This window comes from Lepidothrix coronata, unplaced genomic scaffold (assembly GCF_001604755.1).
Source record: "Lepidothrix coronata isolate B3197 unplaced genomic scaffold, Lepidothrix_coronata-1.0 Scaffold39, whole genome shotgun sequence".
Taxonomy (NCBI): domain Eukaryota; kingdom Metazoa; phylum Chordata; class Aves; order Passeriformes; family Pipridae; genus Lepidothrix; species Lepidothrix coronata.
Window position 1 is genome coordinate 3924565 of NW_016690219.1, and position 26891 is coordinate 3951455.

Genomic DNA, 26891 nt, shown 5'->3' on the forward strand with positions numbered 1-26891 from the left:
GGGCTGTCAGGTTCAATTGAGGTCCTGGAGGAGTACCTGAGCCCAGCTCTCCCTCTGGATGGGAAGGCTGAGGCTTCTCCATGCTCCATACACACATATTGCAGCAGTAATTTTGAAGTAACTTTGAAGAGCAATGCCTTTGGCCACAGCAGCTCTGGGGATAGAGTGATGTTATGAGGGATGCTAGCCTGGGATGACCCAGCAGTGTGCTGAAGAGGGTCAGAGGAAATCCCAGAGAGAAGTCAGGGAGAGAGATAACAGGAGGGCAAGACATCTCTGACCTACAGGGAGGGCTGGGAGAGGAAACGGTCCATTAGCAGCGTCTGGGGGAATCAAAGAGCCATTGTGCACCAGGCTCTGCTTTCTCAGCATGTTTCCACCTCCCTGGGGACAGAGCTCCAGCCTCTCACCTCCTTACGTCAATGCATTTCCCAGCAGATTTCCCCATCTGTTTATCATCTCTGGTGGTGAAGGGTCTCATGGGGAGCTCTGCCTGCTCTGCATCTGCTCTTGTGACAGGCTCCATTCTGTCTGCGAGAGATGAATGAGCAGCCCTGGGGTGGGGAAGTCCTGGGAATAAATACTCTGGTCTGGGGAAGGGACCTTTGTATGGTGAGGGTGAGACCCTGCACTGCTGCTGTGGTAAACTGGAGAAGAATGGGAGCTCCTGTCAAAGGAGCCAAGGGGGTCTTTGTCTTCATCCAGAGAAAAGAAATGGCATGTTCCTATATGTCTCCACATTAATCATAGAATGGTTTGAGTTGGAAGGGACATTAGAGATCATATAGTTCCAACCCCCCGCCATGGACAGGGATGCCACCCACTAGATCAGGTTGCTCCAAGCCCCATTCAACCTGACCTTGAACACTTCCAGGGATGGGTCAGCCGCAGCTTCTTTGGGCAACTGTGCCAGTGCCTCACCACATCCACAGTAAAGAATTTCTCCCTAACATCTAATCTAAATCTCTCGTCTCTCAGTTTAAAAACATTCCCCCTTGTCCTATCGCTATCTACACGTGTAAAAAGTTGCTCTCTCTCTTTTTCATAAGCCCTCTTTAATTACTGGAAGGGGCTCTAAGGTCTCTCCAGAGCCTTCTGTTTTCCAGGCTGAACAACCCCAACTCTTTCAGCCTGTTTCCATAGCAAAGGTGCTCCAGCCCTCTGAGCATCTTTGTGGCCTCCTTTGGACTCGCTTCAATAGGTCCATGTTTTTCTTGTTCTGAGGACCCCAGATCTGGACACAGTATCCCAGGTGGGGTCTCACAAGGGCCTGTAAAAATCCTGTTGCTCCATGGATATTTAATGGGGAAGAACATTATTCCACCTTGTCTCTACCAAAGGCGATGCCCACCTCCAGACACACTTGTTGGCCAAAGGACTCTCACACAGCAAACTAAGGTGACTGAAAGATCCTGGACCAAACATACTCCACACTAAACTGTCTCTGAGGGTTGGCTCAGTTTGGGGGGACATGGGGACAAGGGGAATCAACCAGCAAGCCAGGACAGAGAAGTCCAGACCACCCAAAGCCCAGCCTCTTACCGTACACAAGCATCTTTCCCGGACTGCTCAGAACGGCTGCATAAACAGAATGTGTGTTGAGGGACATCTCACCCAGGCACCCAACTGGACTCCGAAACCCAGAAAGGACACATTTTCTCTTCCCTTCTGTTAGTACCATGGCCACTGGAGGACACACAAGCCCCTAACTCTCCTTCCCTTGGCACTGGGTGGTGCAGTTTTTCTTGTGAGACTGGTTCTGTTGTTCCTGGTTATTTCACTGAGCTACATCACTGACTGAGCTTCCAGCCATCACAACATCCCAAATAAGCAGATTCATCCCCCTAAGGTGTGGGTAGGCCCTAGAAATGACTTTCCAAACCATTACAAAGCAAAAGTCCCTGTGACTAGAGCAAGTCCACAAGGCACCTGCTGGATGGTCACCCTCTCTGACTTGATACTTCAGGGATATTTATAAACTTCTTTGAGGGCAAATGCCAAGTCCAGCACCTGGGAAGGAATAACCCCCTTATACAACACAGACTGGGCTGACTGGTGGGGGAGCAGCTACGCAAAAAGGACCTGGTAGTCTTGGTGGACACCAGTTTAACCATGAGCCAGCAATGTATCATCACAGCAAAGCAGGCAAACAGCTCCTTGGGCTGCATTAGGCAGAGTGTTGCCAGCAGGTCAAGGGAGGGAAACCTCCTCTGCTCAGCCCTGCTGATACCATGTCTGGATATTGCAACAGCCTCCAGTACATGAGAGGTAGGGGCACATGGGAGTGAGTCCAGAGCAAGGCCATCAAGATGATCAGGGCATGGGAGCACACAGCCTGGGGGAGGAGGCTGAGGGTGCAGGGCTGGAGGAGAGAGTGCTCTGGTGGGGATCTGACAGTGACCTCCAATACCTGCAAGGAGGGTATGAGATGATCACAGAATCACAGAATATCCTGTGTTGGAAGGGACTCACAAGGATCATTGAATCCAACTCTTGACCCTGCACGAGACAGCCCCAACAATCTCACCATGTGCCTGAGAGCGTTGTCCAAACACTTCTTGAACTCCGCCAGGCTTAGTGCTGTGACCACTTCCCTGGGGAGCCTGTTCCAGTGCCCAAACACGCCCTGGGTGAAGAACCTTTTCCTAATACCCAAACTAAGCCTCCCCTGACATAGCTTCATGCCATTGCCTTGGGTCTTGGTCACCAGAGAGAAGGGATCAGTGCCTGCCCCTCCACTTTTGTTCATGGGTAAGCTATAGACAGCTATGAGGTTTTCCCTCAGTCTCTTCTTCTTCAGGCTGAACAAACACAGAGGTACATAAATGGAACACAAAGACACTGGACATAAGCTGAAAACAGGGAGGTTCAGCCTGGATATGTGGAAAAGTGTTCCCACTATGAGGAGGACAGTTCAGCACTGATACAGGATGCCCATAAAGGCTATGCTGCCTCCAACCTCAGAGGTTTCGAAGACCCAGCTGCATAAAGCCCTGAGCAACCTGGTCTGACCCCAAAGTTGGCCCTGCATGATGAAGAGGTTAGGCTGGAGACCTCCTGCAGTCCCTTCCCACACGAGCTATCCTGTCATCCTACAGTGCCCAAGGCCATCCTGTGCCCAAGACACACAGTGCATTTGTGGCTCAGCAGTGCCAAACACTGTCTTTCCTCTCTAGGAACAGGATTAATGACTGCATCTTCTCCCTTGCTGGGGGACCTCCACCAAACCCACAGCTACCAGATGGCCAAAAGCTGCCTTCCCCCAGCACTAGCAGAGAGAGGGGGAGCAGGGAGCCTCCCGGCGCTCTCCCAGGCATCCCTAACCACAACATATTGTTCTGGGCATCGCACAATAACCCCAGACAGAGTAGGGCGTCATGGGGGGGTGGGATCCACAGTCACGTCCTGGCTGCTGCACATCACCCCCAGGAACAAAGCCTTGTGGGAGGGCAGGGGGCTGTGTGCCGAGGAGGGATGAGGAGTGCAGCCCTCTTTCCTCTGTCACAGTCGGCATTTCATTATCCAAACCCAGCCGTCGTAAGTCCCCCACTCATCTGGTAACAATAATGAGCCAGGGAACAGCTTGTCCTTGTCTGGCACCACGGCACTCATCAGGCAATGCAGCCAAAGTGCATCTCCCTATGCTCCCAATCCTGATCCATTCTCTACAGCTACCTGAAGGGAGAGGGTCAGCCTCTTCTCCCAGGCAACTAGCAACAGGACATGGCCTCAAGCTGCACCAGAGGAGGTTCAGGTTGGACATCAGGAGGAATTTCTTCATGGAAAGGGTTTTAAACATTGGAACAGGCTGCCCAGAGAGGTGATGGAGTCACCATCCCTGGAGGCATTTAAGGAAAGACTGGAAGTGTCTAGTTGCCAAGGTGATGATTGGCCTAAGGTTGGACTCGATGATCTCAGAGATCTTTTCCAACCTAAGTGATTCTGTGGTTCCAAGTCACTCCTCTTCCATCCTTCCTTGAGCACAACATGAGGCCAGAGATGGAAACTGGAGGTCTGCAAGTTCCTGGGTAAAATTCCTCTCACTTCATCACCTTGAGACCTTAGCTCAGCACAACCCATATAAGAAATTGTGCCCATAAAAAATGGGCTGCCCTTGGGTTTTGACTCTATTTAGTAAGTATTATTCTGAGGGACAACAATATGGGGTTCTTGCTAAGGGCATCACTGAACAGCTAATGATGCGTAGTGGCTAATGGAGGTGGATGGATGGATGGGAGGATGGATATCTGATTCCTGGGAGAAATGAATAGCCCACAGTTTGAGATCAGTGAACTGACGTAGTGGACGGATGGAGGCAGTAGCTGGCTTTCCTAGGGGCCAAGGAAAAACAAAGAGAAAGGGAGAGATGAACGCTTGTCTGTGTACTTTGGATGGGGTGGTTGTTTGTTGTTATATTATCTGCTTTCCTGTTTCCCTTGCCTCCCGTCCTTTCAGTGAAGCACTGTTTTGATAAATTCCTTTGTTCACAAGTGGGGAAGGATAGCCGGGAAGGGAAGAAGGGGAAGGATGGCTGAGGCATGAGGTGAGGGAAGGAGAGCAGAGGCAGAATGGTGGGAGAAGGTTTGCAGGGCAGGATAGTCCCTGGAGTATCCAGGCTGGTTTGAGTAAATTTTCCCAGGATTCTGGCTGGAAATTGGTGACGGGTTTTTGAAGACCCTTAGAAATTAGGGGTTCCTTAATTGTTCCCTTGCTGCTGCGAGGAAGGCTGTATTTATTACAGAATTGCCCCAGATGCAGCATACAGAGCTTTGAAGGCTGTGACCTGGCTCATTTTCAAGGACAACTTGCTCCATAGACACTCCAGCAGCTTGTCCAGTTCCCTCAGTCTCAGGCTTTTAACCCCAGTTATCACTGTAGCCCCAAATGACCATCTCCATTTACCCTCTGATCCCATATGACCTTGGACTCAGCTCTGATGCAGCAGTCATACCCATAGCGAGTATTCTTCACCCACAGGCTGCCTGAAACCATCCTCCATCCCCACCCTATCGACTCCCTTGCATCAGCTTTGGTGTTGCACAGCCTCCACGCACCCAAACTATTAATCTGGCACAAAAATAACTGAGTGAAAAAAGGGAACAGGCTTCTGCTAAGTCAGCACTGAATTATCCAGTGCAAAGGCAAAGATAGAAAGGAGGATGAGCTGGTCGCCCGGAGCTGCAGGAGAAAAGACAGGAATGAGACCTCCATGTTGGCAAGCTCTTAGGCTGGTTCAAGCTCATCTGTTTAAGTCATGGCTGAAAGTGATTTGAGCTCAGAGAGTGGGACTTATCCTCTCTTCTCCCTCTTATGCAGCTGGAGTATAACTGTGGTGGTAAACAGTGGAAACCATCACAGAGAGGGTCTGAAAAGCTGCCAAGGGAATGGAGAAATTGCCCAGTCTACAGGGAGGACCTGGAGGCTGGTGAGATGGGAGGGACATGTCCCTGCCATGAGCTGGCCCATTACTTTTTCACTGGTTCACACATCCAGCCATGTTATTCTTTCCAGCAATAATCCCTGCTAAAGATCCTCTCTTCCGAAGTAATTTAGCACTGGGGCTAATTCTCAGTTTCCTGGAGGAGGATTTGCACTCAGTTAAAATGTGTGAAGGCAGGAGAGTGCAAGACTGCAGGGAGTTTCCTGCAAATTCCTCTTGCCTCATAAACTGGTGTATAACACAAGGCTAGAGTTCCCTCGTGCTAGAGATCTTCCTCCCTGGGTCTTCCTCTCCATTGAAAGCTTATCATGGCATAACCAGCTCCTTATACAACCCACAGAGTTACTCTAACCAATGTAAAGTCTATAAATTAGTCTTTGAGCTAGGTCTGCTTACGAGATGAATAAATAGCCTGGAGTGATTTAAATCAGCCAAGCTTGGGTGAGGCTTTTAAATAGTTGTGCTGGACTGCAGGAGCCTAGGGAAGATGTGAACACCTCGCTACCTCCAAGTTACTTTGCCCTCCTCCCTGTGGTGCTGAGGACAGTCACTGCCTGGGCCCCAGGCAGCTGCCTACAGCCACAGCAGGGTGCTCCGTGCACACTTCCAACTGCTCCAGCAGAAAGGCTGCCCGGCAGCACTCGGCCAATGCAGAGGGGAACACCCAGCACTGCCAGGACTGAGGTTGCACAAATCCTGGTGACTCAGAGACTCGGCATGTTCCCAGGCTCTGTCACCTACATCTGCTGTGAGTGATATGTTACTAATTCCCCTGTTGGTTTTCTTTGTGTCATCTCTGACTTCAGCCTTATGTTCCCACTGCCACTCGCCTGCTGAGCCCTCCCCATCCTGGGGCTCCTCCATATCCCTCACCATCCTCACACAGAGAAGGCTTGTTTGGCTTCCTCGCCCACCACTGTGCTGTGACCTGATACCCATGGGAGCCTCTGAAGGGCTCTGGGACCTCATTCCTGGGTGGCACTAACCCAGGTGGAGGCAGTCCTTGCCCCTCTTCAAGGACACTGAGAGTTACATGTGCTTGTATTGCCTGGTCAGGCACTATGTTTTCTGTGCTGTCACCTTTAACTGCTCTGAATAACTCTGTATCAAATATACATCAAATATGATGTACAGTGCATGGCCAGCAGAGCCCCTGTGAGCTACTTCTCCCCCTGACAATCCTCCCTCTGTGAACACCATTACCTGCATAGCTCACAGGGGCTCTGCTGTCCCCGCACTGCACATCATATTTGATATATATTTGACATGGAGTTATGCCCTTTGTGCCCTCAGCCCATGGAGCCCCCCTTACATCAGGGGGATGGGGGGGCTGTGACTAAGGTTATCTGTGATAATTCAGCAATAAGATCCGCCCTGCTGGGTGCAGCTGGGATGCTGAGCACGGTCAGTTGGGAAGTGACATTTTCCAGGGGCTCCAAACGTAACCCCAAGGCTGCACAGCTGGCTTTGACCTCTCGCTCGAGCAAAGAAAGCGGCATGCTGTGCTGAGTGAAATGAAGCCTGCTGGGGTAGGGGTGGCAAGAGTTATTTGCTGGATCATCTCTGAATCAGGAGGATTTAGGCTGGATTAGGCAGTGGCTGCTCGTGCTACTCTGACAGTCCTGCAGGTGACACAAGGCATAAAGCTGGCACACCACGTGTGCTGGGTAATCTGACACAGGAAGGATCTTGCATCCACAGCTGACATGAATCATAGATTTGCAGGGGGGGGATGAAAACTATGATCTGCATTTGATGTTGAACTTACAAGAGAGCACAACTCTTCCAGGAAAGCAATTGGCTTTGGAAAACTCATATTGAGCTTTGCAGTGCTCTCTGAGGGCTCTGCCCCACCTCAACCCCCTTGCTACTTCCCGGTGCTACTCAGGTCATGCTTAGAGGAGCAAGGCAACATGTGATCCTTTGCTTACCATGAAGCTCTTGGCTCTGCTGCTAATGCTCTGATCATAACTATACCACTTAATTTGCTGCTTTGGTTTCTCCAGTTTCAGATACACCCATAAAAATAATTTTCATCATTTTTTATTTCCAGATTCATGACCACCAAAAAACCCCAGCTGAGAGCAAGGCTCAGGTTTGTTAGCCCCAGACTCAGAGCACTTGAACCAAGGAGAAGGAAGGGAATGAGGAAGGGAGTAGGAAGGTGAATGAGGACACTGTATGATGTGCCAAGAGTCACAGTGCTTTTGGTGAGGCTGAGATGAGCATTCAGGCTTCAATATCTGGACCTCACTCCTCAGCTGAACCTCCTGCAGAATAAGACTCCATATAACCAAAGGGATAAACCCCCAAAACAAGAAGCATTAGCTTTATATGCATCCATTATTTTTCCTTGGAAATGTGCAGATGTGACTGCTGGGCTTCCTCCACATGCCCTGGGCTGGGCACACAGGCAGCTGTGGCTTTTGGATGGAGATAAACCACTCTGCATTACAGCACTTGCATTGCTGTACTGCTTGGGGGGTAGGAAGGAAACTTCCTTGAAGTAAGCCACTGACTTGGAAATGATTTGAGATGCCAGCACTGTTGCCTCTGTCTTACCAAAGGTGAAGATACAGGGCCAGCTGTGCTTCAGCTGCAGCCTCACCTCCCCATCTGCTGGTTATCCCACAGCCCTTTCCCTGGGCGCAGGGCTAAGGTGGTGTTCATGTACTTAGCCTGGCCATCAGCTGCTCAGCTTCTCCTTTCTTAAGGTCCTTTGGGAAAACAGGCTCTCCAGCTGTGTATCCACCTTTTCTAGAAGAGAGAGATCAGGTCAGGAGTGATGGCAATCAAACCTGCATCCAACAGTGCCACACTTCACTTCCCAGCTGCCACCCCGGCTCCCTGGCTCCTGGCCCTGTCGGTACCGAGGAGTACCAAGGCAGGAAATCCATCAGTGATAACACACCTGGCTTGAAACCACTGTGTTTATATTTATGTATATATCTATATCTATATCTATATATATTTATATATTCCTGCTGGGAACATCTGCTCTTGGTAGACATTTCCCTTTCCAATTTCCTGGAGATCATAAGGAGGGCCAAAAGGGTGAGAACACCCACCCAAACTCTTGTTTCCCTCACCCAGGGAAGTCTATGGGCTTTGTTGATTTAACTTCCCACTTTATGTTAATGCAAGTTATAAATGTGGTTTCTATATGAGTAGGTGCTGTGAATTTTCCCAAGCAGCAGATACTTTCCCATAAAAACCACAGAATGTAAAAATGTTCTGTTTCTACAGAAGATGTGCAAGCGATGGTCCATGTGCAGAGAATGAGAAATTCTGGAAGTAAATTATGTCTACACCATTAGTTTGGCTTCTTTTATTGCAAATAAGTGATGAGAAATCACTTCCCAGAATGCTCCTGGTTTCTACAGGATGAAGCAAGTGATGGGGCTAAATCCCTGGAAGTGTTCAAGGACAGGCTGGATGGGGCCTTGAGCAACATAGTCTAGTGAAAAGTGTCCCTGCCCATTTCAAGGGGCTTGTAACTAGATAACCTTTAAGGTCCCTTCCAACCCAAACCATTCTATGAATCCATGGTTCTGTAGTGTATTCTTTAATATTTCCCAAAAACCTTCTTTTGTTGAAACAATTCCTCTGATTTCATGAAGATGCTTTAATCAGCCTCAGATGACTAAGCAGGACCACTAGTTTCTCCTTGCAAGAGGAGAAAGCTTGTCACTGGAGAGAAGATTTCTGGTGGCAAACCAGGTCAGTGGCTGCCTCTCCATCACTCACTCGGATTCCCACCACCATCTCAGTGAAGACGCACTAAGCGAAGACATTAAGTCTCTGGTCAACATGAGCAGTGAGGTTCACCAACTCTGACTAAAAAAATCCTCCTTGTTTTTCAGAGTTAGCAGTTCTGTGACCTTGGTGTATTTGCATGACTCACAGGGTGGCTCAAGAGGGAAAAGGAACCAGATGCAGGGAGGCAATGAGGAACTTCTTGAGCCACTACTGCCACCAAAAACACTTAACACGAAACTCTGAACTCAGTCACCCGCTTCCCTATTTTCCTTTCGAAGACTGACAAAAGTGGAGAAGCAGCAATTCAGTTGTTAATAAGCAATTTATGTCTCAGCCAGTATGAACCAGTCTAGGCAGCGTGACTGGGGTTTGTCATTACAAGGGCTGTGAGGGGGGGAAGCGATGGGGGATTTACAGATCAGCCCGCACATTTTTGGATAATCTGTGGACTGTCTTTATGTTCTGTATAAATAATAATAATTAAAAGCGGATGTAACTAATTGGAATCCATTCCACAGCAGTAACATGATCCATCTTATTGCCAATCCCCTGAGTCACTCCGTCCTCCAGATGATTATTTTTCTGTTTTTGCCTAATAAAATCTGAACACTACCTTTCACAAACCCAGGGTGGGTTTGTGCTGCCAGGGCATTTGAAACCCTCTTCTAGCCTGGACAGCTCTGCACCAAGATTTGCCCTGTATTTCATCAGGGAGCTACACACTTTTAAACTTAAAATCCTCTCCAACATCCACCAGCCTGGTGTTAACCCAGTTGTGTTATTGCCTATTATTTGCCCAATTTATTTTAAATTAAAAGCAGCCATGGGCATCCCATTTCTTCTGAACAGCCTTACTGTGTCTTGGTTTGCATTGCGACCTCTATTTGGGATGAAACTCCCCTTCATTGACCTCCTGGGAAGAGCATGTTGTTCCTGGGTTTGGGGGCCCCAAGGGAAGGCAAAGCCCAAAACAGGGCTCTGCAGCACTAGCACAGCAGCACAGCCAGCTGTGGAGGAACATCTTCTCCCCGCACATGTGACATGGTCGGTCTTCTCCCCTCCTGGGAACAGCAGTCCTGCCACTGCCACCCCGGCTCTGGGAGGGAAGCTCTTCTCCAGACTCATTCCCAGGCTCCCAAGGGTCATTACTCCCTTCTAGCTCCCTTCCAGAATTAGAGATGGAGAAAGTATGGAGAGAAAGTATGGGGAGAAAAAGTCCACTTTGTCTGGGAGAGAAGCCTTCTAGCTGGATTCAAACCTCCCTCAAACCAGAATGGGGCTTCTTGTGGGCTTTCAAAGGGCTTGGATAAACCCACATTCCTGTAGACGAAGAACACCATCTTTTATTTTCCTTTTTTCTTCTTTTTTCTCTTTTTTTAGATGGATTTTTATAGGTTCTGTGCTGCTTACTTTGGTGTGGCACTGCAACTCTCCCTTGGTTCAACTGCCTTCAGGATGCATCCAGAAGGTGACTATTGGTCAGTAGGATTTGTGCATGCTCTGGAAATCAGCTGTTTGACTGTTTTCCTCAGCAGAAAACCTGCAAACCTTGAAGGCCCTGATTAGCCATACCTGGGGGTGCTCTGGTCTCCTGGCTGGATTTTGGAACAACCCTGAAGCCTCGTCTCTGTAAGGACTTCGGACTTATGTTGCAACTCTGGCCCCATCTCCTGTTCCTCCTGACTTCTTGGATACCCCTGGACCTGTTTCCATCACTTGCCACAGCTATCGATGGACACTGTAACCAGCACGCTGCTCAGATGTTGCAGGATGGGCTGTCAGAGCACTGTCTGTGCTGGGGCCACCCTCAGCATCCAGCTAATCCTCCTCCGTGGAGGGATATGTCTGCTCCCTGATGCATTCCTCCACCACAGGGAAATGTGCTGCACGTTCATAGAGTCATAGAATGGTTTGTGTTGGAAAGGACATTTAAGGGTCATCCATTGCCAACCCCCCTGCCATGGGCAGGGACACCTTCCACTAGGCCGGGCTGCTCAGAGCCCAATCCAACCTGGCCTTGAACACTTCCAGAGATGAGTCATTCACAGCTTCTCTGGGCAGCCTGTGCCAGCGCCTCACCACCCTTCTTGTAAAAAAATTCTTCTGTATATCTGTCTGATATTGGAGAACAAGAAAACCAAAATAAACAAAAATCCCACTCCAAGATTTCATGGTGCTCAACACCCATCCTGCTGCAATTTCTCTGTGCTCACAGCCATGGAACACCTGAGCTTCACTCAACTAAAACCACCAAGGGAACAGAAACCACTGCTGCCCCATGGATTGGGTGGACAATGGGATGGATTTGGGGTGGGGGGCACAGGAGGGTTTGAGAGCACAGGAGGGTCTGAGGTCACAGGAGGGTGTGGGAGCACAGGGGCATGCAGGGGCACAGGAATGTGTGGGGACATAGGGGTTTGAGGGCTCAGGGGGTGTGGGGGGCCAGGGTTTTAGCAACACAGGGGCTCTGGGGGCACAGGATGGTTTGGGGACAGAGGATGGTTGGGGACACAGGATGGTTGGGGCCTACAGAGGGAGCAGGGGCACAGGATGGTTCAGGTGCACAGGGGCTATGGGGACACAGGAGGCTGTGGGGGCACAGGATAGTTTGTGCCCACAGGGGCTGTGGAGACACAGAATGGTTTGGTCCCACAGGGGCTGTGAGGGCACAGAGCTGTGAGGCTACAGGATGGTTTGAGGGCACAGTGGGCTGTCAGGGCATAGGACTGTTTGGGGACATGGGCTGTGGGGGCACAGGCTGACATGGGGACACAGGGGGTTTGGGGTCACAGGGTCTGTGGGGGCACAGGATTGTCTGAGGGGACAGGATGGTTTGAGGGCACAGAATGTTTTGGGGGCACAGGATGGTTTGTGCCCACATGGTCTGTGGGGACGCAGGGGGTTTGAGGGCACCGGGGCTGTGGGGGCACAGGACAGTTCGGTCCCACAGGGGCTGTGGGGGCACAGGACAGTTCGGTCCCACAGGGGCTGTGGGGGGCACACGATATTTTGGGGGCACACGATATTTTGGGGGCACGCGAGGGCGCCCTCGCTCGCAGCCGCCGCGCGGGCGGGTGACGCCACGGCCGCCGCCCCGCCCCGGCCCCGCCGCGCCGCCCCCACGTGGCGCCGCCCGCCCGGCAGAGCCCGGCGGCCCCGCAGGCAGGTGGGAGCGCGGCGGGCGGCAGGGCCCCCGCCCCGCCCGGCCCCGGCCCCGGCTCGGCCCGGCCCGGCCCGGCCCCCACCATGGGCGCCCGGCCGCCGCCGGCCCCGCGCCCCGCCGCCTGAGGCAGCGCGGCTGCACGGGCAGCGCCTCGCCCGCAGCCCCCCGGCTCCGCCACCATGGGGGCCGCCGAGGCGACCCGGAGCGCCGCCGGGATCACCGGTGTCCTCACGGTGAGTGTGTGTGTGTGTGCGCGGGGCTCGGGGTGCTCGGTGCGAGGCTGCGCCGCCCGCGCAGCATCCGCGTGTCCGCGGGGTGGGTGGGGACGTGCTGCAGTGCGGGGGCAGGTGGGCAGGGGATGGGTGTATCAGAGTGTATCTGGGTGTCCTGCGGCCCCCCCTCCCCGCCGGGGGGTGTGCGGTGCTCCCCTGTGCCTTCCCCGCGGTGTGCTGCCCACCCAGTCCCGCAGCCCCAGGTCCTGGCAGGGAACGCTGGCTGGGTGGGATATTCCCTGCGATATCCATCCTTCCCATCCCTATGTTAGCGCAGGCGGAGGCATCCTCCATCCAGGGCTGTGCCGCATAGCCAGGGCTGAGCGGATCCTTGTTCTGCCCTCTGCCCCGCTCCTGGAGCTCGGCACTGGGCAGAGATCCATCCATCCATCCATCCACCCATTTACCCATCCGTCCCAGCTGCTTTTCTTGCCACCCTTTGGCCAGGCAGCAAAGCTCCCCGTAGCGAATGGCAGGCAGCTGCCTCGACTTATCAGAGAAATGTTTTCCGCCAGCTTCATCTCCACATCTACCTTCCCAGGTAGGGCCCTTCCCAATCAGCGCTTTAGGGCTACATCCCGTCTATTTTGGGGAGAGATGGTAATTCGGTGTGTCAGGCAGCCGCCGCAGCTGCTGCGGCTGAGTTGTGTAACCGAGGAGAGCACTTGCTCTTGAACTCAAGGTGGATCTGAGCAAGCTGGCGCTGGCTCGACAGGAATCCGAGTAAACAACAAATAATCTGAAGCTGGAAGGGCATTAGCTGGGAAACAGCCTCTGAAGGCAAAGGGTAACTTGGGGCAGCGGCGGAGCAGATAGGTCCGTGCGCGGTGCTGGGTGCTGGCCGTGCGCTCCCGAGCACCGGGTTCCCGCTGGGAGAAGCAAGTGCTGTCTGGAAGATGAGATGCTGATGAGGAGCTTGAGATATGCAGCTCCAGCTAGGATCGTGGAGGTCAGTTGGGAATGAAGGGTGTAGAGGGAAGGGGAAAAGGATGATGTAAAAGGTGTTGGGAAATAGAATTCTGGAGAATAAAGTGAGACTAAGAGCAAACACATGTATGTTAGTTGTGTGTTCTCACACTTCTGTGTGTGTATGAGCAAATGAGCTGTAAGACAAAATTCCCATTTGCTTGTGAGCTGGCAGGATGCTTCCAGGGTTTTCATCCAGTCTCTTCAACATTTTGGGCATCTCCCTTTGGCCCAACAAGGAGTTAATGTCTTCCCAGCCTGAGGGAAGTGTGTTCAAATCCATAGCTGGTGGGTCTTATACGGGTGCAGCAAACCCGAATCCTTCTGGCTCCTTTTTTTAGGAGCGGTAGCGGTTGCATGGGGCTAGTGTTGGCCATGGTTTCACTTGCTTGGCGGATTTTTTGGGCACCCACCAGCTGCTGCAAGGTGGTTTCCACGATCTCCCCCACTGCCCTCACCTGGAACTTGCATGATGTCACCTTACTTCAACTTGGGGCTTTTGGAAACCTGGGGGATTTCATCTGTTTGGAGCAAAACCATGGCTGGCGGGGATGCTGGCGAGCTTGGGTCTGCGTTGACTGCAGGGGTGGCTGCTGGGTTTTCCTTCATGGGGACCAGATGTTGCAGTGCTGCTGTTCTGGCTCACTCATCTGCCTGCGTTTCGCTCTTGACATCTAGTAAAGGAACTGCTGAGCAGTGAGTCCCGGACACTGGTTTCACAAACCCAAAACCAGCTGAAATAGTTGGTTGTGTTGCAAGATGCAGAAACTTGCTTTTCTCTTCGATACTCTCCTCACAGGCAACTTTTTTTTTGGTCTTAGTAACTCGATCCTTTTTACTGAGAGTGGGGCAGGAGATGGGCTCCTCCTGTCTGCCAAGTTACCGTAAAACTTCCAGACCAGTTTATTTGTCTTTCTGGGGTTTTCGTATATTTATTTTTTTAATGTTGCAAGTGCTTTCCCGGTGCTGTCGGCAAAGGGTGCAGCTGATCTTCGGGAAGGGTGGCAGGCAGTGCAGCTCATCCCCAACCTGTGCCAAGGCATCACCATGGAGCCAGCTGCTGTTTCTACCAAATTCTGTTGGTTTTGCTTGGAAACCATTCCCAGAGTATCAGTTTAGCACTGTTGGTCCCTGCGCTCGCTTACAGCTCTACTCCTGTTCTTCTCTACTGGGATCAAGTGCCCTGCGTTTAGCTGCCTTTTGTCTTTATTTTACTTTACTTTACTTTACTTTATTTTATTTTTACTTTAGTTTTATGTTTATTGCTGTGTCCCCGAAGGACTGGTAGCAGGGTGCCACTGTACACAGCATAAGGTTACAACAGTCTCGGTGTCACAGCATTTTAGGACACAAATTTCTGGACAGAAAGTTGATTCACCAGCTTTCTGCTGGTGCTTTGACTCACCAGGCAGGTTTGGGTCCTGAGTGAGATGTGTATTCATAGAATCATAAAATGACTTGGTTGGGATGGAGCCTTAAAGATCATCTAGTTCCAACCTCCCTGCCATGGACACAAATGCCAACCACTAGACCAGGTTGCTCAGGTGTTCGCGACAGCATCCTCTGTGCAAGTGCCCAGGCAGCTTGTGGACCCCCAAAAGCTGTTTATTGTGCAGGTTGCCCATTGGGTTCCCCTGCAGCACACAGCTATTGAAAGAGGGTGATGGAGACACGGCACAGAGGTGACCACTGAGGTGGAGTCCTCAAGCTGGGTGGTGGTGAGGTGGAATGTGCCTATACCAGCTGTGGGGTGCTGCTGCCTCGAGGGGTTGTTTGCAGCTGAACATGAAGGTCCCCTTGTTTGAGTGTTTCCCTATGTGGGGAGGTGAGAATGGTAGTGCCCCTCAGCCCAGTCTGATTTCCTCATACCATAAAACCTTCATGTGTTCAAATAGGTGAAGGTGGCTGGGCAGTGCCTTTGCTCGTGCACTGCAGGGTGTTGGTGCTGAGTTGGGGATGCTCTTTGAGATTGTGCCTGCCCTGTCCCACTTGACCCTTTTGGAAAGGGCCTCCTGTCCCTTTTAACCCTTCGTTGTTAAGAGCTGCTTCTGCGTCAGGCACAGGGAGCATCGCTGAAACTGCTGAAACCAAATCTGCTGTGTAGTGTTGTCTTGCATCACAGTTTCTCCTGTGGTTTTTTTGTTACCCTATACACTTCCTTTGGTACCGGAGTAATGAACTGAAATGCAGCGGCTCAGCGGAGCTCGCTTTGTTACTTGGTTGCTTTTTTCACTGGCAAACTGGTGTTGTCAGCCAGAAAGACAACTGGTGTTGTCTTGTTCTGTGTGCTAGTGGGCAGCCGTGAGGGTGACAGAACAAACCAGCAGACACCCCTTTTTGCTGAAGATGTCCTTCTTTTTCTGGCCTTTGCTTGCAGAGATCCAAGGGGTGCGAAACCCAAGCAGCTGAATTATTTCAGGGACCAGAAATGCCAGTCTGAATAAATAGCGGATGCACGAAGCTGTTTAGCCTTCCCCCACTGGAACTTGCTGTTCTCCCTAAGCTTGGAAGTGCATGTGCAGCTGAAGATCTTGGGATGTTCAAAAATACCAGCACTGCACTGCTTTGCTTGAGATAGGGTTTAAAAAAAGCCCAACCCAAACCTGGTGCTGTTACAGGCTTTAGTTACCCGGATGAGTGATGGGAAGATGCTGGAGATGGGAAAAACAGGGAGAGCAGGAGGGAACCCATGGCACATGCTTGTAGCAGGGCTGTCTATGGTTTTCCCGAGGTCCGGCTTGATGCTGAGGGAGAAATCAGTGTCTGAGACAGCAGTACACAGCTCACCCCTGATAAGGTGGGAGAGCCACTGCCTGTCCTGCCTCTCCCAACACCCTGTCCCGCTGGCACTGGAGGAGGGTGAGTAACACAGGTGACCCCCCACTCCACCTCGACGAGAGGCTGGATTGCTAATTCAGGATGCGTCATGGAGATTACAGGGGAGGGTGGCAGGTTTCCTTAGAGCCAGCTAAGCGCTTTGTTAAATCATGTCTTAGGGGAGGGGAAAAATAAAATGCATCCTGTAAGCCTTTGCTGCCTGCCAGGGCAGCCCCGCTTTTTAATTTGACATGCTGTAATTAGTCTGGCCGCTGCAGGATCCTCGTCAGCTCCTGCGGGCTTGCCTGCTTCTGCCTGCTCTGTAATTGCTGCTTCAGGGGGAGAAAACTAACTAAATAAAAAAATAAAAATATGAAGTGTTTTGTACAAATCCCAAAACGTAAATTATTTAGCAGGTGAAACAGGAATGTGCCGTGTGTTTCCAGGAAAAGAGAGACTGCACCAAAAAAATGATGCGGCGCGGCTTGCGGCTCTGCCGTGATGTGCCTTCTGCAGAGTCATGTTGTTGGGAGCCTTTTTTTATTTTTTTTTCTTCTGAATATATTCTTGTTGGCTGATAGCCCAGAATAGGTAGCAGAGCGGGAGGCGAGGGATTGTATAACACAGCCAAGTGATTTATGTGCTTGGCTGTGCAGCTGAACAGCATTAGGGTCTCTGGTCTTTTTACCTTCAGTGTAGGAAAGCACCTTTGAAAATTCAAGGTAACGCTGACTTGTTCCCTCTAACCCTCTGAACTTATCCTGCAGCTGCTTGAAAATATTTCCTATTGCTTTGCATGCTGTGTGAGGTTGTGTCAGCCTTTCTTTTGATATGCCTTTTGTTCTTGGTATCTTATCTCCGCTGCCATAACTAATGTTAAATCCATGGACCAGAGATATTTTGGGGAAGCAGAGATCCTTCTTGGTAGATGGGGCTTCTCTTAGGGATGGAGCAGCATCAATGTGAAGGAATTAAGGGAATAAAGCCTTAGGATTGGAAGTCAGTAAAGATAAACAGATTTATAGCCATTGTATGGCGAAGTCCAGCTGGTTTTATTTCAGTGTCTAAACACTGGCATCCGTTTACCTGTGTCTGATGCAATGAGGAGCTGAGTTACAGCACAGCTGTAAAAATAGCACCAGGTTTTCTCTCCTCTTGCTAATGCAGCTGGTGAGTTTAGAGTGAGTTTAGAGTGAGTTCAGATGTGGTCGGAGGCTCAAAGTGGAACATCCCTTGTGGTCTTGACCAACCCAACGCTTGCACTGGGCCATAAAAACTTGTGGAAGGGCAGAGGGGCTGAGAAATGGTTCAGAAACAGCTGCTAGCCCGGATTCTGTCCTGGTTTGCATTACTTAGAAAGGTAACTATTTGAACAAGTGCAGATTAACAAATAGAGGAGGAAAGTTTTACATGTCAGAGCTTCCACCTGTGTGTGTGTTTTTTGTCTTCTTCGGGAGCGCCTGCCTTGTGCTGGAGCCTCTCAGCCTTGAAATGCAAAGCTGGTTTGAATTCTCCTGGGGTGCCCAGGTAGCACGTACTGCTGAAACTCAATTAGCAGTATTTACCACCCTGGCAGGGTTGCAGTGTAAATGATGCTTAGTCTCACTGAGAAGTGCGGTGTCAAGTTTAGGGAATTATAATTGTAACTGGCGATGTGTCGGGAGAGTGTGCTGCCACCTCCTCGGGTTCTATTCCACTCCAGCCTCACTGAGGTCCCTCCCCTGGGCGTAGTAACTTGTCCATGGTCCTGTGGCTCTGGGACATGCCTCTGGGACATCCCTTGTGAACCTACAAGGGGTCGCTGGCAGAGAGGGCTCCGGTTGCATGCTGTTGTTGACTGATACCTCCTGTTTGTTTTCCAGCTGCTCATGCTCCTTGGCATCGCTGATGGTCAGTCAAAGCTGACCTCTGAGCAGAATGCCATCAGCCTCTCCCCTGGCAAGTACCGCCACCTCGACCGTGCCACCAACGAAGAGCTGACCTGTGACAAATGTCCCGCAGGAACCTACGTGTCTAAGCACTGCACGAAGAGTACCTTAAGAGAGTGCAGCCCTTGTCCAGAAGGGACCTTCACCAAGCATGAGAACGGCATAGAGCGGTGCCACCCTTGTAGGAAACCCTGTGAACTGCCAATGATTGAGAAAACTCATTGTACTGCCTTGACTGACCGCGAGTGCACTTGCCTGTCTGGTACGTTTCAGACGAACGATACCTGCGTCCCTTACACGGTGTGCCCGGTCGGCTGGGGCGTCCGCAAGAAAGGAACCGACACAGAAGACGTGAGGTGCAAGCCGTGCCCTCGTGGTACCTTTTCTGATGTGCCTTCTAGTGTGATGAAGTGCAAACCATACACTGACTGCTTTGGGAAAAACATGGTGGTCATCAAGCCAGGGACGAAGGAGAGCGACAACGTTTGTGGTTCTCCGGCGTCTCTTCCGAACATGTCTTTGACTTCATCGAGCACCGAAGCGGGTGAACAGCCCTATGAAGTTCCACCAACCGCTGATCTTCCCAAAGGTAACGTCCACCACGTAAACACAGATGTGGGTTTGGTTGTGGGATTGTGTTCCTGCCTTGGTCAGGGTTGGTTTTGGGCTGTTAAAAACCAACCTGGTCTAAAGCCAGGGTGGTGCTTTTGCTTCTTGGCCAGAAGGCAGCTGCAGAGTATATTGGGTTGCCCTCACTTGTATTAAACCGCATTTAATAACATTTTCAGTGAGACTGCAGTCATGGTCAGACTCCTGGCTGTCCTACTGTTTGGGCTGAAAGGACATCACGTTCCCCAGCCTCTTTCCCCATCTCTGTGATGTGCTGGCAAAGTCTTTGTGCAGTTGTGGTGAACCTGAGTTGGGATGCAGCAGGAAAGCCCCTGCTGCAGTCTCCCTGCAGCAGGGAGACGACTCTTCTGATGGATTCATTGCTTTCGTGCCTGTGCTTTCCTTGCTGTGTTTCACTCTGTACTCTGCCAGAGTACAGTTGAATGGGAATCATTGCTGAAACAGCCCTGCAGGAGCCTGGGCTGTCCTGTAACTTTACTTTCTTCAATTTCTAAGATTTCCACAAGTTACCAACAGTGGGGAGAACTAAGTGGAGTTCCCCATTCTCTTGCTTAATTGGGAGTGGTTCATCATCACAGTCTTTATAATGATGCTTTAGCTGTGGCTGGTTTTGGGGCTGCTGCTGTAGGACCCCACTCAAGGTGGTACTCTGCACTCCCTGGGAAGCAGCTTCCCTACAGTGTCTCATATTAAGCATTTTAGTTAAAAAGTGCAACTTTTGATAACCTTAACACATGAGCTGGTAAATATAATTGCAAGGAAGTATTGACATTGGTAGGCTTCCAATGCTTCACCTTTGTTAGGTCTCAAAGTTTACTCTGACATTGTTTTATCATTGGGAGAGGACAGTGTTTCCTGAACTTTGAAATCAACTGCAGACAATTACGTAAAAGTTAAAGGGTTTTCCCTATTTGTGTCTTGGTCACAGTGTTTTGGGTAATCAAGTCAGGGGCAAAACCAGGTTACAGATGGTTAGACCCACTCTCTGCGTCAGCTGGGATAAGACACAATCTTCAACAGATGAGTTTCCAAAATACACTGCAGTTTTTGCCACAACAGCCCTTCTTCTCTTCTCACCAGGCTTTGGTGGTGTAACTGGCTGGGACCTGAGAGCTGTTGGTTGATAAGGAAACTCAATAAAGATGGAAGGTAGCTCTTAGGGGGAAGTTTGGTTGCTTCAGAAACCTATTTTGTAGTTGATGCATCTGCAACTGCTTGCAGTGCTGATAAAAAGGTTGTGCATCCTTAACAAAATCCAGTGGAGAGATATTAAGCCTGCAAATTGTTATGTATTTTTGTACTTTTAGCCCCAGTATGAAATTTCGCAACTGAACTAAAACTAATTTTTGTAAACTCAAGAAAGAAAAATCAACTTGCTCAAAGTTGGGAGTTTTCTGAGAAATGCTGAATATGGGACAAACACAGATTAACAATATGCCTATAATAACTCATTTTTTTTAATAAGCTGCCACTAGCCTTAACCACCAGTTTTACCTCGAAACTCCCTCTGTAACTGTACCCATCTGTTCCCAGAGACAAACCTCAACTTCACCTCTACTCCTTCTCGCTGCCTGGCGTTGGGTTTCTGCCTGCTGGCCAAGCAGGGTCTTAGACCTGCCATATCACATCTCCGGTGCTGTGACACTGAACTCTCCTCTCCTTTCGCAGGTCTGAACTCTTCAGTTCCCGATTTTGTCCCCTCTCCAGCGCCGCGCGCGTCCAGCAGCATGGTGGAGCCGGCACGCTACGACAACGAGACCTCGGCCAACGGGACGGATGGTGCTGGCAGGACCCTCATGGGCTCTGGCACCACCAGCCAGGCACAGAGCTACCGGCACAAGCAGACCAGCCAAGCGCTGGAGAAGCAGCCGTCGCTGGAGATGATGGGAGGCGAGAAGTCCAGCGTCCCGTACAGGCCCCCCCGGCGAGGTTCGCAGAACGTCCACCAGCACTTCGACATCAACGAACACTTGCCGTGGATGATCGTCCTCTTCCTGCTGCTGGTCCTGGTGGTGATCGTCGTCTGCAGCGTCAGGAAGAGCTCAAGGACTCTGAAGAAAGGGCCCAGGCAAGATCCCAGTGCCATTGTGGAAAAAGCTATTATGAAAAAGTCCACCACCCCCACGCAGAACAGGGAGAAGTGGATCTATTACTGCAACGGGCACGGTGAGCAGTAGTGACTGGGCTTTGGAGGGGCTGCCCCCACATCCAGTGATGGCTTCTCTAACTTTCTGGGTCTTGTAGTGAGGACAAAGCTCATATAGTGGTTCCTCAGATGTTTCTTCATCCTTGGTTTCTCCTTCTTCCAGTTCCCATGGCGTGTCCCTGCTCTTGGAGGAAGGGTTAATGGAGGGAATGTCACCTGCTCGCTCCACCTCCTCTCCTTCCCACCCATCCTTGGTAGAAGGCTCTTGAGTGAAGGCACCTTTTCTTTTTCCTTTCCACTTTTCTTATGTGTTACACTGTCCTTATTTTCTCGGTGACTCAGGGTCTGGTTATCTTTCATGTTGTCCTTTTACCCTCACCCCATCAGTTTCTGGGAGGCTGAGTCATCCCCCGCCTCTTGGCAGCACTTCAGTTTCAGGTTCTTAGCCCTAAATCCCAGCTGCTGGCTTGTGTCCCCAGCCCCTTGCCTGTGCTGGAGCCAGGAAGGTTGTCCTTAAAGGCCATGTCGTGGACGTGTACAGCTCCACGAGTGTCATCAGGTCTGCCTGGGCGCTCTTTTTAGTAGTGTTTTCTGTTCATTTAGTGGATGATTTGCTGTCAGCTTTCTGATGAGACTTTAAAGATGACATGTTGTGATCATTAAATTGGAATCAGTGATAAATTAATGGTGGCATGACTGTGAGCACTGAGCAGGGTGCGTGGTTCTTCCTCTGCAGAGCTACAATGGCAATTTTGACCCCTCCTTATCCTGTGCAGACAGCACTGACAAGTCCTCACTCTGAGCTGATGTTGCTCAACCTTAAACATCCGTTCACAGTTAACCTTTAGAAAAGCACATTTAACAAGGGGGGGGCAAACAAAGAATGAATTGAACAAAGATTGTAAGGTTTAAGAGAGATCAGTCCTTGATGAAAGTCATCCTTGAGTGCTCAAGTACAAAGCAAAGAAGGTTTTGAATAGGGCGTCTTTGGTCGTGTACTCTCTTCACCTTCCTGCTGATTAACAGACCTACACTTTGTTTGCCTTCATTAATGCATTTATAGAACTGGTAAGGTCTTGTTGGAATTAGTTTTCTGCCTTCTCTTGTATTTGTGTTGCTTATCAGTTTCCTTTTAAGTCTTTTGAGTTCTTGGGCTGCAGTTTCTTAAGCTTTTTTCCATTTGTGATAATTTTTTCCCATTCGTGATAACTTTTTCCCATAATCCCTGCACTCCACTGTCCCTAAAATCTGTGGTACCTGAAGCATGGTCCTTGAGGCTGTGGTGAATGATCTGCAATGAAGTTGCAGAGCTCATTAGACATCCTTATTTGTGGGTGTTAGCAGAAATACCATGTGTCTTTGGCCATGATTCATTGGCCAAAAGCACATGGTTATTACTAAACTGTATTAACTCTTTCCCCCAAGACCTTAATTACCAGTTGGTTGAATTTCTGACACTTTCCTGTTTTCTGAAGCATCTCGGAGCAGGGTCTGAGTTCATACAGGACAGGGATTGATTGAGAGCAGGGACCAGACCAAGTTGGATGGATGCAGTGGAGGCAGTTCTAGATTCTAGCCTGGTGTTTCAGACCCTGTGCCAAAACGCCTGTGCTGCAGGTGGTCCTTCTGGAAACCTACACATTGAGCTGCCTTTGTGGGCACTGCTGTGTGTTTGGTCTCCAAGCATGATTCACATTAAAGAAACCATACAAATAAGAGAAGGTTTATGTGGTGAGCAATGAGACTGTATTTAGGTATAACCCTAAATATTTAGGTTGTAACCTCACTATCCAGATATTGTCATCCTTTGGAGGACAGCATCATTCATGGGTCATCCTGTGCTTCCCAGGATGAGTTGTTCCAGTCTTCTCTGTCATCCGTTAACAGCTGAATTCAGCTAGTGCATCAATTTTGCAGGATTTCCAGATTGGGAAATAATCTGGATGTAATAGCAAAACCAATCTTAGGTGATAAACCAGCCTGGATGGAGTCTGGAGGTGAATAACCCCGTTACTCCCAGTCATTCGTGCAATAGTCACGCTGGTTCCCCCTTGGCGCGGGTGGCTTCGTGACTTCCTCCTGCCCAATGTCCTCAGTTGAACTTGTGCAATCAAGGCAGACAGATGAGTGCAAAACAATTAATGCTTTGTCTTGCTTTTAGTGCAAACTAAATACTGTTACATTAGCTGGAAGGGTCTTGCTCATTAGTTCTTGCTTGGTGATGGTGCTCTGTCATGTCAGATATGGAAATTATTCTCATTATTCTCCTCTGCGGCAGTGTATAAATCCCTCTTTGCTTTTCCAGTTGGAACGTCTGGCTCTTAAGGCTGTTTACTTGAAAGGAGAGGTGTAGTGCCATAAAGGAATTGACCTTTCATTTAATAACTGGCTGTACAGCTGAGATGAACTGCAGAGCTGCCGTGTCACGGCTTAGCTTTCTGCTGCTCCAGCAGTGTTTGTACCAAATCATGCTTCATCCTGAAGCAGCGTTTCAGACAGGGGTGAGTACAGCCAGGGCTAAACTTCAGGCTGTTGCAGAGAGGATATCTTTCCCCTTCTGTGCTGCTGTGTAGATCCCTTTATGGCAGGAGCGAAGCCAGAGCAAAGCCTCCTTAGATGTGAGGACCACAGCTGCTCCCCAGGTGCCAGCCTGGTTTGTGGTTGTAATAGGGGTGTGGAGAGCAAGCAATTAGGTTTTAAATTATGTTCTGTGGCTGGGGGTGAAGCCTCTGGGCTGGGTGCTGGCAGTGCACCCACATCCCTATGACCTCCCCACCTGTAAGTTGGCAGCATACCAGCGAGGGGTTGTGGTGTTGCTGTTGCAAACAGTCTCCCCCAACTTTTTCCTAGTTTACCGCCTCCTCCCTCCTAATCTTTTCAGTAAACATCTTTAACCTTTGAAAGGAAAGTCTGGGTCTGACGTAGGCTCTGGAACCTCTCCTGGAGGAGCTGTGCTTGGGCACCTGCCCTCACACCGGCAACCCCCCGAACCTCCTGTGGCACCAGGAGGGCATCCAAGGCCTTGCCTGTTTGGAGGATTTTATTACTGGTTGCTTCAAGGCCATGGGTGCTGGGTAAAAACAGTCAGGGTGGCAGAAGCACTGCTCTGTGCTGGAGCAAAGACATCTCACTGTGCTTGGGCTCCTTACCAAAAGAGGAGGATTTCAGGGTGGAAGTAGGGGCTGAAGCTCTTCCCCAGTTCCTGAAGGCACTTGATTCCTGAATTGTTTAAATAATTGAGATAGGTTTGCTATCCTGGTCAGCAGTTGTTGTCACTGGGTGTTTCACTTGACCTCATCTCCCCGTGAGCTGGTATCTGTGCCCCATCCTCTTTCTGGCATAATACATGCCTTAAATAACAGCCCAAACATAAAAATAGAAGTAGCTTGGGAGGCTGGTGTTAAAACTAGACACATGTCCTTAACATGGATATGTTCCAGCCAAGGCAGCAAATGCCAATGATTCTCACTGGATTAAATGGTTCAGAGGTCTGGGAAGAGCTTGCAATGACTAGTGGCCTGAGTTAGCAGCCAGCCTACCTCCACATCTGTCCTTGTGTCCACCCAAACAACAGGGGCTCTTCCCAGAGCCCTGACATCTTGTCTACAGGGAATTGAGAAGGTAAAGCAATGCCAGCAGTGCAGCTGCGGTTGGAGAAGCTGGACCTCTTCCTGCTTCAGTTGTCTCTTACTTTGCAGCCCTGCTGCTGGGAATCCAAAGGAGAAAAACAGTTTGCCAGAGATTTCCCAAGAAATTATCCACTTGGTGCCTGAGTGATGTGGGTACTGGGCTGATAGGGCTCTGTAGTTTAACCTTGTAGGACTTCTTTTTTTTTAGAAGATCAAGAACAGCCTACACACTGGACTTTCTTGTAAACAATCCCTTTATTTTAGCAAATACCCATTTCCTTTCTTCAGATATTTTCAGAGGCAAGGAATTGAGCTTGGCAGAAACCTTTCAATAAAAACTGAGAATTGAAGCCTGTCTCTCAAATGTCATGGCAATGCCAAATTTGCCATCACTCTATGCCAAACATGAAGATGGGCTTGAATTCTTCTTGCAGAATCTGCTGATAGCACTGCCTTTGACATTCACACATTTAGTAGCAGGCGGATGAAATACAAAGGCTGTAAAATGTTAGAGTAAAACCTGTGTATAGAAGCAGCTGCCTGAATTGATATGCCAAGAGGCAAGAAGAAAGTTTGGTGATTTTTGTTTTTTTGGAGTCAAAAGACCAAAGAAACAGATCTTGGCAGCACTGGCCTGGCATGAGATGCCACTTCCCTTTTATTTTTCTTCAAGTCTTGTAATTGCACATTATTGCACTGGGTGGTGAGAGCAAGGCCAGGAAGCCTCTGGTTAAATAATCAGAGAAATTAAGTGTTCTGCAAAAGCTGTTTGAAGCTGTGATGGAGCTGAGGCTTGACTGCAGGTAGAAGTTCAGTGCTGATAATGGCTCAAGATCAAAGTGGGGAGTTGAGGAATAGTCCTTGGCTTGCATATTGGTTGCTGAGGGACCAGGGCTAGGCTTGAGCTTGGTCTGCTCCCAAGGAAGACATTGAGGATGTTAAAGAGTGACCACACCCTTAGTGTGAGCCACTTAGTGTAATGATTTTGTTTGGTAGGGGTGGTTTACCCTCAGCTCCTGAAGAGGTCCCATCTCGGTGGCAGGGGCTGCTGTGGAAACACACCCCTGGAGACTATCTCTTCCATCTACAGAGCACTGGGAGGAGTGATGGGGATAAAAGCTTCACCAGCCTCAAACTGTGGTGGCCTCGAGTGTGCCCAGACCACAGGTAGGGCAGAGATGGATGGCCACAGCATCTCAGGAGGGCAGGTGTGCCCAGTACTGCTGACATAATTGGGTAATTGTGGTTACGCCTGGAGAGGAGCAGCCCTGGGCTTGTGTGCAAACCCTGATATGACTCTGGCAGGCAGAGCATGAGATGAGGGATTAATGTCTGTCTACCTGCCAAAACGGAGAGGCAGAAGGTGGTGTGTTTTGTTTTTGTTTTCCAAAGCAGTCTCTCCTCTGGCATCTGCAGCTTGATGATCTGCAGATGACTCCTGGTCCTCTGATGACAGCCTGTCCGCTTCCACAGAGTGAGACCCAGGCAGAAAGGGAGCTGGTTAAATTGGAAGAGGCGGATATGTGCCGGGCACCACAACGAATATGGATGCTTAAAACAGGACTGATTCCTCACTGGAGCTTGTTCTGCTGCATTTTGTGCTATGTTTGCTCCAACATGGGCACAATGCTCTGCTTTGGGTGGGGTGAAGCAACTCTGCATCTGCAGCACAAACCTCTGCCATAGGAGCGTTGGGCTGACATCTGATGAGATCAGAACACCATCTTCCATGAACTGCCCAACTTAAAACATTGTTCAGGTTTGCCCAAAAATCATCTTTGTCCTTTTGGGAAGCTCTGTGTTTTCCAGAGGGCATATGCAAGAGCTGACCAGGACTTCTTGGTGAAAGGGAGCCTTGGAAAATGCAAACGTGAGAGGCTGCTGTTCTGCTTAGAGAGGAGGAAACCTAATAATGTACAGGTTTATCATCTCTTGTTCCTCGACCTTACTGCATTAGCACCAAAGACTGGTGCTTGATCACTTTTAATGTGTGTTACTACACGAGCCATCTATCCACAGCATGAGCAGGTCTGTGTGAAGTTGGAACATTTGCTCCCAAGTCTGCTTCAAAATAGAAAAGAAAAAAACAAATTACCCCATGGCCAAAATTCCTGGGTGGCCCCTGTATTAATTTAATGAGG

General features: G+C 50.0%; 1 protein-coding gene across 2 annotated transcripts in view; it reads left to right on the top strand.

The window, feature by feature from the left end:
• Positions 1-12500: 12500 nt before the first annotated feature.
• Positions 12501-26891, top strand: part of TNFRSF21 (TNF receptor superfamily member 21) — a 34853-nt gene continuing 20462 nt past the window's right edge. The window contains exons 1-3 of one of the 2 annotated variants that reach the window (XM_017813099.1): positions 12501-12595; positions 18280-18934; positions 20644-21141. In XM_017813099.1, coding sequence (XP_017668588.1) covers positions 12542-12595; positions 18280-18934; positions 20644-21141 — 1207 coding nt within the window. In that variant the 5' untranslated portion in view covers positions 12501-12541. Of the gene's footprint in view, positions 12596-13520; positions 13584-18279; positions 18935-20643; positions 21142-26891 lie in introns of those variants that run through there. The other variant, XM_017813100.1, reaches the window with a different exon arrangement.